At 40.2% G+C, this 13,782-nt stretch overlaps 1 protein-coding gene across 3 annotated transcripts in view; it reads right to left on the bottom strand.

Annotated features, from left to right (window-relative positions):
- The window catches only part of Fmn2 (formin 2), a 308,323-nt gene that overhangs the window by 222,428 nt on the left and 72,113 nt on the right, over positions 1-13,782 (bottom strand). For all 3 annotated transcript variants that reach the window (XM_052737699.1, XM_052737700.1, XM_052737701.1), the window contains one exon: positions 5,763-5,818. In XM_052737699.1, the coding sequence (XP_052593659.1) occupies positions 5,763-5,818 (56 nt within the window). The remainder of the gene's footprint in view (positions 1-5,762; positions 5,819-13,782) is intronic.

The raw sequence follows: 13,782 nt of genomic DNA, 5'->3' as shown, positions 1-13,782 counted from the left end.
CTTTGGAGGTGAGTTTCTTTGGGGTTAGATAGGACTTGGTGATGTCACTAGGGTAGTGACTTTGTGAAAAGAAGGGCAATCTAGGCTAGGAGTTTTGGTCTCTGAGCATGCATTACTGTTCCCTGCTATCATATAAGGAGAAGGCCCTTGAGACATGCCAGTGCTACCTTCTAGGACATTCTAACCTCCATCCCTGTGAACTAAATAAACCTCCAACATTTCTACATTACACAACCCCTGACCTTCAGTTTTCTGAAGCAAGGGGAAACAAACTAAAACAAGGCCTAACAAAGATCCTTTCTTGACCAAACTGTAACCAGCTTCCTCTGTGGCTTCAAACCTTGTTTTTAAAACACTTGAGCAAACACCAATATTTCTCAAGGCCACATCCTTAGAATGACCGTATGCTCTCGCTTAATGCAACTGTGTGAGAAAACACAAGATTGCCAATGCCTTTTATCTGTTTCAGTGGCAGCTAAAGATAAGGCCGCCGTCTCTTGAACTCTGAGATGGGACAGAATCTCAGCTTCTGTCATTGCCAGCTCACAGACACAACTGAGCTTAGCTGTTATGAAGAACTCACGCTCAGTAAAGAACCATTGTCGTGTTCACTGTCTGACCCTCCCAGGCCTTTTCTCATCCCCTTTTAAACATTCATCTCTGTCCAATCCAAAGCTGACCAGTTCACAGCAGAACTTCACCCCACTGCAGCAGTAACCGTGGATTAAAATCTGTCCATAGCATCATAATCAGTGTCTGCCTTTGCTTCATTCTGACTGTTCTCCACCTTATACTAGAAAACTGGGATTTGTGCTCAGGAAATCTGCTCCACAGCCCATGATCCTCTGCAAGTGAATTGTCTACAAGAGCCTGAGACATGCCCTTTGTTCTTTCTCATCCGTATGGTCATCATCTATGTATTCATTCATCAAACGTTTCTCTGGGTTCTCTCGATCTGCCAGGCTCTGTGCTAGATACTGGAGAGACAAAAGAAAAGAACTAATCGCATTATCCTTAAGGGTCTCGATCCCTGTGCTAAATCCAGTGATTCTAGACAGAGGCATGGGCACAGTAGTTACAGTGTAAAGACTCCAAAAGGGCTCTGGAGAGTAAGGCTTTTCACACAGTGTCTAAGAGGAAGTCAAGATGGAATCATGTCCATCTTATAACAGGGCATATGAGAACAGACAAGAGACATGCAAGGGCAAATACAACAGATAGTGGAGTCTTCACGAAACAATGCTTCCCCCCTAGACCAAGCTGAATCTGTAGGGAAGACAGCGAGAGAAAGCCAAGGCAGCAACGGCAGGAGGGGGACCCTGCATGTCAAACTCACGGGCCTGAGACCTTTTAGAGACACAACGAGCAGTCCTTGAATAAGTCGAAGCAGATATCAGGGGTAAACAAATTTGTGTTTTCAGAAAGATAACTCTGGGGCCACGTACAGGGAGAGATTAGAAGGGGTAAAAACTGGAAGTAAGGAGATCCGTGAGGACACTGTGGCTATAATCCAGATAACAAGGGGCTCTGGGCTCAATCATTGTCCAGTCCATGCAGTGGACCAAGTTTCCATAGGAGGAGAGAGTCAAGCCAACAGGACAGTGCCACCTGAATGCCAAGTTTACTTCCTCTACTTTCTTCTCCCATACGGAATACTCTTCTTCCCATACTCATGCAAATTAAGTTAATGAAGAAATCACCTTCCTCAGAAACTATTCTTCATTACAGTCTCTCTACAATCTTTTTATTTCTCTAATTACTCCAGTATTCTACAACATATGTTAAATATCTTAGCAGTTACACTGTATCTTGTAAGTCAATTTATAGATATATGGAAAAGATACAGCCCTGTAACTAAACTGACTGCTTCTTTGTTTTTGTTTCTTAGTTTTGTTAAGTTCCTTTAAAATACATATTATTTTTATTTTTTGAAATTGAAATGCAACCGCCACTTTATTAAACCAGCATAATTTCTAACTACATTCTAAATATTTGTCCTTATAGACCCACAGATAAGTACAGGTCTCACCCCTCATTCAAGAAACATCTCCTCACAACAGATGGAAATCATTACAGAAAAACCACAGCCAATCAAATGCAGAGAGTGGTGATGACTTAGCAGTGCCTGGCACCAACTGAAATGCCTATAACACAACTCCTGCAGCTAAGACTTGAGGGCCACAGCAGCAGAGGGGCCAGAATGGTTAGGAGAGCCAGAGGATCCAGGTGTTTAGGTGAGAATTCATCTCCTAGAAATATCAGAGAAGACACAGCCCACAGTGTCTCATCATCAACATGGCCGCCTAAACAAGACCTGATCAAGGACGACACCAATAGCCGTGCTAACGTGAAAGGGCCCTGCGGTCTTAGGTCTTCACATCTTCCCTGTCTCCTGTAAGCATCCTAGTACACAGCAGGTCAGAAGATGTATGATCATGGAAAAGTATCCTTTCATAAGCAAGGGAGTGTCCTCAGTGAATCCCATCAGATTCACTTCCTGAATGGTGTACCTTCTCCCCTTGACAACATTGTGTGGCATGAACTGATTGTACACCATCTAAAACTCAATAGAACAAGCTGTTAGTTTCATCGTATCTCTAAGCCCTCGCCACTCTGGAGTAAAACAAAAATACTGTGTGGCATCCATTTCTTTCCCACCATGCTAACACACACACTCTTACTGCTTCCCAGAGGTTGCCTGCTTTTCATTTTTAAAACCAATACAAGAGCTGGGCCTGGTGGCATACACCTTTAATCCCAGCACTTGTGGGAAAGGGGGCAGTGGCAAGTGGGTCACTATGGGTTTGAGGCCAGCCTGATCTACAGAGTGAGCTCTGGGCTAGACAGAGGTACACAGTGAGACCCTGCCTCAAAGCAACGACAAAAACCTGAAACAAGACTCTCTCCTCCTTTTTTGGATGTTAAAATACCTACACTATTCTCTGATCTCCTTTGAGTTCCCAAAAACCAAAAAGTTTCCCTGAAAAGTTCTGTCATCCCTGGGGCATAGCATGGTAAACACCCTCATCAAGTATTACCAGGTTTGTGCCTGTATCTCAGCCACTGAATATCTGTGCTTCTCTGCCATCCTGATCACCTTGCACCTCCTGAGACCCACTATCTAAACACTGCTGAAGTGTTGAGTGAGCAACTAAAATGATCGTAAACTGAGTTGGGCCTGAAGGATTTTCCATTTACACTGAAGCTTAAATATCGCAGGGTATGTGTGAAAGGTAAAAAAGTTCCATTTAAATTTCATGGCACAATTCCTCAGACAACACAGTCTTCTGAGCATATTAGGAACTTAAAATAATCAGCAAGTACCTGGTCAAGTGGCATATCTGAGAAGCTGAGGCAGGAAAATGGCCCGAGCATTGAAGTTTAAAGTTAACCATGGCAAAGAAATGTTTTGGAAAAGTCATCCAGATCTGAAGAATGTAATTTTGTCTTTAGAATGACCTCCTGGATTCTGTAAGACTCTCCACAGAAGCACTGAAAAAGTAACTATGTTCATCTCTTTGCTCATGAGAGTCCACTGTGCTTTCTTTCAGCACCCGACAGTCTGGACACACAGCAGACAGCATGCAAATCCTGGTCCTGCAAAGGCGCTTCAGGGGTCATGTATGTGCTGTTTCTAGGGATTTTGGACACTTAGAATTGCTAATTATGGGGCAGAATAACACTCAAAATTCGTTCAACAAATTCCGAAAAGTTTCAGTGGAGAGAACAGGTGCCTGAACACACGTCTGAGGAAGGCATTGGAGGTCTGGCTAAGCAGTCCCGAACATCTCCTATTCCAACCACAGAATAATACACACAGCGCTGGATGGGCCAGCAAACTGCTTCTGATCATCATCCACACACAACAAACTGGCCTGGAGCATTCCTTGTCCAGCCGCAGTGGTAATTTAGAGGTGCAGAGCTGCCCTCTAGTGACCAAGATGCAAACTGCAAAGGGTTTACTTGGCAGAAACTGTAAAATCTGCCCACCCAAGCAATTAAACAATAAAATTAATACAATTTAACACATTGAAGTTACAGTAAAACTTCAAAAGAAAGAGATAAAAGTGAGATAATAGGCTTATATATCTCTATTATATATCTGGAGATCTGACTCTTACAAAAGGTATATGCTCCAATTTTAGCTTCTTGTTAAGGCTTTTGTAGTTTTAGCAGAGTTGTTTTTAGCTCCTCCAAATATCGCTTTTTCAGTAGAAGGGGAAACACAGTAGCTGTTTTTTAAAGTATCACTGTAAGGACTATATAGGTCAATAAATACATACATAAGAACTGAACCCAGTCCTCTGCAAGGGGCAGCCACTGCTCTTAACCACCCACCGAACCATCCATCTAGCTCCAACGCAATAGATTCTTGCTGTTGTTTGTTTGTTTACCATTGCTGGTTTGACTATTCCAGTTTCATAATTTTAGCTTTCTTTCTCTGGTTAGGGTAAACTAACCATTGCAGCTAGTTAAATAACCACAAGCTGATGCCGCCAGGCATGTCTAGCGCACCTACGTCAGGACAGGTCTCTTCTTCGACACAAACAACAGAAAGCTGGGTATGTCCCTAACAGCAGCTTGATTCTCAACAGTAAAAGCTCATCTAGCTGGCGTGTTGTAGAGAACCCTGGGACTGTCCAAATTTAAGCAAACCTCATAGCCTGACCTCGCTTCCAAGATGAGCACTTTAATGTAACAATAAACTTATTTTTAAAAGAGAACTTGCTCTTCACTTTGAAGAGTTCTCAAATGCCAGCAGCTCTCAAGTTCAGAGGGGAGAACACCATGTCCTACATAATCTACATATGCCACTATAACCAGAAACCAACATAGGTTTAGAGTTCAAGTGAGAGCCCTCTCATCTTCCATAGACCAGAAGCAATCTCCTTCCTATTTGTGTACAATGTAGACTAGCTTATGCAGTATGAAACCAATGTCAAAAGCATAGTTGGGAATAATTATAAATCAGCTCAACAGCTCCTTGTCCATCCAGAAGAGCAACTGCTATCCACAGCAGGTGTTCTAGGAAGTGTTTCCTTTCTGGACATTTTAAATTATTTATTTCTGTGTGCATATGCATGGCTGCATACATGTGAGAGCATGTTTGTGTGTGCATATGGGGGCCATAATTCAATACCCAAAATCTTCCTTAATCATTTTCCACCTTTGCAGGGTCTCTCAATGAAGTTAGAACTCACCAATGTGACTACGCCAGTGAGTTTCTAGGCTCTGCCTGTCTCTGCCTCCCCAGCATGGGGATTACAGACATGGGTAGTAATAGATAAAGGTGTCTAAAAAGATGCCATCAAATGTCTCATCCTCTAAATCAATTGAGTCTTGGGGGCTCAATAACACAGTCATTGCCAGCCATGCAGGAAGGCCTCGTTCCTATCCACAGCACGGTGGAAAGGTGTCTTACTAGATACTAGAAAGGCCATGCCAAAGTTGCTCAGCACAGACATTTCCTGAGGTGGCCTGAAGTTTCTGCTGGGGACAGCAAACGCTGGGGACAGCTCTCTGGTTGGATATAGGATGTTAGAGATCTCTAGAGCTTGTACTTGGTCCTACTTGAAGGATGGATGGAATTACAAAATATAAATTAAAAGAAGCATTTCATTTTGCCTGAGAGGATTCCCCTGGGAGCTAACACTCGGGCAACCCAGCCATCTGTGCAGATAGGAATGTCAATCACAGACCGATCACTGTTTAAAGGTAAATAATGGAAATGGGAATTCGCCATCCTAATGAGGTTTTCTTACCTGCTGGACACCGTTTGAACATTTTTTCGGGCTTTCCAAAATAGAGGATTGAGGTTCTGGATTGGAAAGGAAGCAGACAGTCAATACCTTAAAGAATAAAATTTCCCATTTCCTCAGTTAAAAGCTAAAACTTCCACTAGATGTATATTTTCACAGTAAGTACCAAAAATATCCAGGGTTTTTTTCCAATTTTATTAGCTCATCATGAGAATATGACTGCTTTTCAGTATAACAAACACATGATGACACACACTTGTGTCATTCGCTATTTCACAAACAGGAGTAGCCCTATGCTCTGCTCTGCATACCAGCCTTAATTATTTTTCCCAGTTGTTTTTTTTATTTTCCCCAAAAGTCCCTGCTTAAGGATGTCAATGGCGTTATTCCCTCAGTGGAAGTTCAGACATGATGAGACCACCTCAGTCTTGAAGTAAGGGATTTTAAAGCTCTTTAAAATACTGACAAATTCAGTTCTGCTTTCAGTGAGGGGTGACAGATACTGCCACCAAGTGGTACAAGTAAGAAGGGATTCTGAAGGGATTTTCTACCTTCAGTCTTTCTTGTCATTTGAGATTCTGCAAAATGACAAATGTATCATACTGGAAACACATGAAGATAAATAGAGATTGTTGTTGTTGTTGTTGCTGCTGCTGCTGCTGCTGCTGTTTAAGCTAGAGGGAGGTATCCTCTGTGTGAATATTTAAGAATATGAAAATAAATATCTCTTCCATCCTCTGCATTTTAGAGATGAGCAGCCCATTCACTGGCAAGATGAATGCAGGAGTTTAAGTCTTTTGTCTGTTAGGAACAGGGGTATGTACAAGGCACTGCAAATAAGGTAGAGTAGTCACTGTCCATAAGTGTCAGAACTGATGCGCACAACAGTGCTGCAGACATAGATTGTATTGTTAGTGTACTGTACCGTGAAGCTGCATCAAATGCTTTCTTTGTACTCGGATGATCACCATAGCCTCAACACAGGCTTACCGGCCTTGTATCATCTGCCTATGCTTCCTGGTCTGTGTAACCATTCCCCCTTCCCCACTAGCTGACTATGCTCCTACCCTAACAGGAAACATGCACCTTTCCTATAACACTCTTCTTTCCTTATACCCGCAATCTCACCATCCCTTGGCTCCTTGGTCCCTTCTCTGAGAATTTTGCTCAGGCCTATAGGCAGACTTTTCTTTTCCGCCTGCCAATTCCCAAAGAACTGACATGAAGATGTAATATTAATTATAAATGTTCGGTCGATAGCTCAGGGTTATTACTAACTAACTCTTACAACTTAAATCAACCCATTTCTAACCATCTACATTCTGCCACATGGCATTACCTCTTTTTCATCTTGCACTTCTGTGTACTCTATTGTAACTGCACCTTCATAACTCCCTAAGACTCCCTGGTTCCCAGCCTTTATCTGCTCCAAAGGATTGGTCATCATACCCGACATTCCACAGTTCATCTCTTTGCTACTTATCTATTACTCTATGTTATCTTCGGAGTCAAGAAGGTTCCCTGAATACTTATGTCTTCAAGGTTTTGACTTCAAGTTGATGGTGTTATTGTGAGGTCAAAACTTTAGAAGATGAGGCATCATTGGTCACTTTGAGCATCCCTTAAAGGAAATAATGGGACCCTATACATCACCCTTCTCTAGTTCCTGGTTGTTAAAAAGGGAACTGCTCTGATTCACCATATGAAACAGACACACAATGGTCTGTTTTACCACAGATCCAAAATCATGGGACCAACTTACCACAAATAGAAACCTCTGAAGTCATGAACCACAATAATTTTTTTTCATTCTTTAACTTGATTTTATCATGCATTTTTTACAACAGTGAAAAACTAGGTAACACATTCCACCATAACATACACTCCATGCAAGCAGGTGCTTTTAATGACCTCCTGTTGTACAAACAGAGCAGTGTTTGTTAACAGTAAGTGCTCAAAACAGTTACAGAGTGAATATAAGAACCAAAGCAAATGAAACACTGTATCAAACCAAGAAATAGTGCTACCATAAAAAAGTTGGGCAGCCTTGTTAGGGAGGAGAAACAAACTCTTAAAAGGCAGTATGTATCAGCCTTCTATCTACTTATTTCCTGAACCTCAGCTAAGATTTTATCTTTAAAAACAAAGATCAGAGAATAACATGCAATAGTCACTTGCCATCAGATGTCAGAGTGTGCTAGAATAGAAACAAGAGGCTTTGAAAGGCAACTATTGTCCCAGACAACACTGTTTCATCAGGCTAATCAAAAAGAGCACATTCTGCTTATGTGGAACTTGGCACCCGCGTCATCTCCATTTGAACAGAGATCTATTGTCTGAAAGCTAATCAACAGTTAATACAGAAAACCCCAAATCTGCTTCTATCTCTTCTGCTTCCTCCCAAATAGAGACCCACAGACAAGTCCTGGCTGAAGAAGAGATGGAGGGAAGTACCTTTCTTCTTCCTCCCACTTAGATATTACAGTAAGAGCAAACGGCTCTCCTGCTTATAATCTAGGGTTTGTTTTTTACATTAGACATGTATACATGGATTCCTAGCTTTTTTTTTTTTCCTCTGCAGTTCTTGAACTGGTAAACTGTCCACAAAAGGCAGCTTCTAAGGCCTGGGTGGGCAATGTTGACAAGTGTGTTCACCAGAATAATATAATCATAAAACTGTTTATTAGGGTAATTATCAGTCAGATATTGTGAACCCCTACACTCAGATTCTCAGCTTCCCTCCATCTCATTCAGCAGGTAACTAGATTGGGTTCATTCTCCCTTTATCTACATCCTTTTTATTGATCTTTTGTTGAATCCCTGTGTTAAAACAGAAAAGAAAAATTCGCATCTCAAAATACCCTACAAAGTCACAAAGTAGGAATCTAGAGGCTCAGATGAAAAGTAAAAATGAACTAACACCACCAAGAACTAAAGTGAAAATACATGAAAACTAAGATCAAAAGTAGTAGAGATATGGAGAAGGAGGAGAACACTGAAATAGAAGAGAGAAAAAGATACTGGAAGGAAAAAGAGCGAAAAGAATTACAAATAACAAAAGTGCTGTGCAGTGGGTAAGAAATGATACCATGCAGGAAGCAATGGTTGACTTGTGAGTGACAGTTCAAGACCCACTCGCTGAGTAAGTGGATTTGAGAAGGCAGTTTAGTTCAATCCTGTATTGAGCTTCCCTGATACATGTGACTGTCGCTTATATAAAGTGATCCACCTTTTTCTAACTTTTCCCTCAATCTAGGACCCAAAGACTTTTTTTTCAGAATCACTTTCAACCAGTTCTGAGACTGGAAGTGTCTCCACCAGATATCAGAATGGTTGAAGAGTCAATACAATGAGTACACTTTGAGGATACATTGAAAACTGCCACCTCCATTGTCCCTTTGAAAAACACACAAACAGAAACTAGACCATTTTGGTTTAAAGAATACCTTAAAGCAGAGAGGGAGAAATAATATCCTCAGCAATTCTTTTGATGTTCTGTATTTAAATAACCTCACGAAATTCTCAGCATAATCTAAAGTTCTGGGTTCCTACAAGCACGATTTGATGTGGTCTGTTGTTTGTTCATGTTTTAGAGACGGGGCTTCATTATACAACACAGGCTAACCTCAAAGTCATGATCCAGCCGCTTCCACTTCCCAAGTGTGGGATCACAGGTGGAAACGACCATACCTGACTACTGGAAAGAAGAGGTAATATGATCAACTGCATATGTCTCTCTACTAAAAATGGAAAGAAAATTAAATCACCAGCCCCAAAATACAAAGTACATCAAGTAGATAGTCTTTTCAGTTTACACTGTAAGGAGCATGCACAAAATTCCCTGGATCACATCTTCCTTACTGAAATACATCAACTTTGTTCAAATCTAGTTCATTTAAGAGACAGTTTATTGAATAGAATTTAAGTTGCATGCATTCTGATTGGAGACTCATATATGGTCTTCTAATTCTAATACAGTGTGCCTCTGACAGGTAAAAATGGAAGGAAAGCTTAACGTGTTCTAGTAAGCTCATCCATATGCTCTTGCTTGATTCTTTGCTCAAGAATCATCCCATCCCTGCCAATAGAAGATATGCACACTCAGGACCAGCTGGCTAAAGGGAAAATACATGACATACTATACTCTGAACCACAATCCATCCTTCTATCCCCGGATTGTGCGACAAGCCCAGGAAGACAGAGCACAACACCTCATCATTGGTACTCCTTCATTAGCTCATTAGCTAAACAGTGTCAAAACATTTGGATACAACAGAAATGGGCCGGTGATACCACATTTTGGTGCACCATACAATATCTCTCTTGAGATTTAATTTTTATTTTTATTTATGCATGCATATACCTGATTGTATGAATGCCCCATGTGTGCGGGTGTCCATGGGGGGCAGAGAAGGGTGTTAGGACCCCTGGACCTTGTGTTTACAGGTTGTCATGAGCCGTTGGATAGTAAACTCAGAAAAAGCACCAAGCACTCTTGACCACTTAGTCTCTCTAGACCTTCAAAATCCTCCTTCTTGGGGACCATAAGAAACATCACATCTGGATATTGGAGGCTAGAAAGCATGTACTTCCCTAAGCAACTGTTGCTTTCAATCTCATGACAATTGAAGACAGCACACAATTGTTCATGCTCCCCTTTCCACTGTGAAATTAAGGAATAAGTTTCCAACTACCTCAAAATATTTCAGATTCAGTGAGCTTAGAAATTTATGGTATTACAAGGCGTGCCATATACGTGATGCTTACTATGTAGTGTCAGCTATTAGGTGCTGTTTAGCAGGTCTTGTCTAGCAATAAGTATGATAGTGTAATATGTAACAGAAGAAGGTGTGGCATACAAGGACTTGTGTGGGTCAGGGCCATCTGTAGCAGTAAATGGCTTTGGACCTGGAATTTTTTTTTTAATGTTTGTAATATTGCTTATAATAAAACTTCTATTTCTCTGTAGTCCAAAAGAAAATATTGCAGATTCTTCTGAGATATACTGCAGCGAGCTAACCGAACCCAAATTCACTTTATTATTTCATCCTAAATTCCTTTCATTTGATCCATCTCCCTTTGTGATCATTCTGTGCATCTTAGATATTCATAAGCTGTTAAAATGTTTTCTTGAACAAATACGATTCATTCAGCCAGAAAATAAACACGGTTGGAAGATTTCCCCAGGAAGCTTCTATTAGATTTCTTTTCTTTTTTTTTTTTTTTTTTTTTTTTTTTTTTTGGTTTTTCGAGATAGGGTTTCTCTGTGTAGCTTTGCACATTTTCCTGGAACTCACTTGGTAGCCCAGGCTGGCCTTGAACTCACAGAGATCCACCTGCCTCTGCCTCCCGAGTGCTGGGATTAAAGGCGTGCGCCACCACCGCCTGGCTCTATTAGATTTCTTACTTGATACATGAATACATGAACACAGTCATTCAAACACACACTCTCACACACACACTCACATACGCACACTTACACACACATACACAGACATTCACACACTCACACACACATACATAGACATTCACACTCATACTCATACACAGACACACTCACAGACACACTCATATTCATACACACAGACACACATATACACAGACAGACACAGTCACATACACACTGACAACCATTCACACACAGGCACACACATTCACACACACACACACACACACACACACACACACACACACACACACACGTTTTTGTTTATGTTTTATTCCTCCAGGACTCTGTACCTGTACTGCTTTTTAAAGCAGACCTGTATTTGTTGACTTGTCCAGTGTCATTGTCTTGGAACTGTGAAGGACCTGAGTGAAGTGAGAATGTTCAACCCTTTCCTTACAACTACTCATTTCTCTTCTGTCCACTGTGATGATGAACTTTCAGTTTAATTAATTCTTTGATTATGTGTAAATTGATTAAATGGCCATCTAGGTGTTTTTGTTCTTTTTACTAATTTCTCTTTAGCTAACACACAAAATACTGGGTTTCATTAAGATACTTTCGTGCATATATGTGTGTGTACATACACACACATCACTGCTTTACTCTTCTGCCCTACTTGACAATTCCCACTGAGAGATCCCCTCACCATAGTTCTCCTTCTGCACTCACTAAACATGTATGTGCACAAGTTGCATGTACACACACACACACACATTCTGCATTAAAAAAATGTTTTATTTGCTTTCCCCTCTGCATTAACCAGTACTGCCCCCAATCAACAGTATCACATTTAAACAAACCTTCCCACCTACTTGCATGTCTCTTATTGTATGTACATTTATTATATACATTAAATGTAGCTTTTACACACGAGTGAAAACATGGAGTATTTATATTGAGTCTTGTTATGCTTACCATGATCTCTAATTCCCTCCTTTCACTCTGAAGGACATAATTACTTTAATTTATTCCCACTACAGTATACTATGACCCCCCACACAGCCTGACTACCGTTCATTAATTCTTCTTTTCATATTTAGCAGTTCTGATTGAAACGAAACTGAATATTAACATAGTTTTCCTGTATACCTCTGATGGGTGATGTTGTTCTGTATGCTGTGCATATGTGTTGCTCTGATTGGTTGATAAATAAAGCTGTTTGGCCAATGGTGAGGCAGAATAAGGTTAGGTGGGACATTCCAACTAGAGAGAGAGAAAGGAAACAGAGCAGAGCAGAGGAGACGCTGCCAGCTACCACCATGAGAAGCACGATGTAAAAGTACTGGTAAGCCACAAGCCACATGGCAAAGTATGGATTTATAGAAATGGATTAATTTAAAATATAAGAACTAGATAACAAGAAGCCTGTCATGGCCATAGTTTAAAAATAATATTAGCTTGTGTGTGTTTATTTTGGTCCAAGCAGCTGTGGGACCAATGGGTGAGAGAGATTTGTCCTGACCGTGGGCCAGGTGGGACACAGGAAAACTTTCAGCTACATACCTCCCTATAGCTGAAGTTTTTTTTCATATATCTAATCACCATTTATATTTTCTATTTTAACTTCTTTTCAATTCATTTGTCTATTTATTGACTGAATGATGTTTTTCATTTTTGTTTAGTTTTTTGGTTCTACTATAGATATTACTCCTTATCAGGTGTAGAAAAAGCAACGATTTTTTCTTTTTTTTAATTATAAGACTGTCATCTCACTGTGCTGAAACTTTCCTTGGCTGCACAAATTGTAATCTCAAGCAATCCTTCATTCTAATATGCTCTGAGGTACTCGAAAGCTTTCTCCAAAACCTTTACTTATCTGTGCCTATATGAAGTGTACAATGGTTTCATAATTTCAGGTCTCATGCTAAGGTCCTTGATCTATTTAGAATGGAGGTTTATGCGGGGTTAAAATTGGGATGTAGTTTTATTAGTCTACACATAAATATCTAATTTTTCTAAGCACTGTTATTGACAAAGCTATGTTTTCTCTTTGTAATTTTTTAACACTTTTGTCAAAACTTTGTGTTGCTTTGGCTAACTGGTTTAATTTCTAGGATTTTTTACTCTATTCTACTGTCCTGTTGCCTTTATTTCTACTTTACAATGTTTGTGTGCAAGTAACATAACATCATGGTTTTGTAACTATGGTTACAATCTGTGAAATCAAGTATTCTTAAGAATTGTGCCTTGGGTTTAGGATGGCTTTGGGTGTTCTGCAGCTTTTATATTTCCATGTGGATTTTGGGACACTTTTTCCTATGAAGAATGTTGCTGGGCTTTGCATACAATCTGTAGACTTATTTTGGTTATATGATCATTCTCACAATATTAGTTCTGCCAAAACATGAGCATAGGCAGCCTTTCCATCTTGTAGTATCTTCATGGTTTTTTAACCTAATATTCTAAAGTTTGTATTACAGAAATTTTTTACCTTCTTGACTTTTCTTTGAAGCTATTTCAAATGGGATTGTTTTCTTGAATATTTCCTCTGTTAGTCTGTTAAAAACTGAATTTTCTATGTTGATTTTGTATCTTCCTATTTTGATAAAAATATTGATCAGTTCACAAGTTCTC

The sequence above is a fragment of the Peromyscus californicus genome, unplaced genomic scaffold (genome assembly GCF_007827085.1).
Source record: "Peromyscus californicus insignis strain IS unplaced genomic scaffold, ASM782708v3 Scaffold_14__1_contigs__length_90479793_seg_2, whole genome shotgun sequence".
NCBI classification, from domain to species: Eukaryota; Metazoa; Chordata; class Mammalia; order Rodentia; family Cricetidae; genus Peromyscus; species Peromyscus californicus.
Note: the sequence above shows the minus strand (reverse complement) of the source record. Positions and strands in the feature narration are given on the sequence as shown.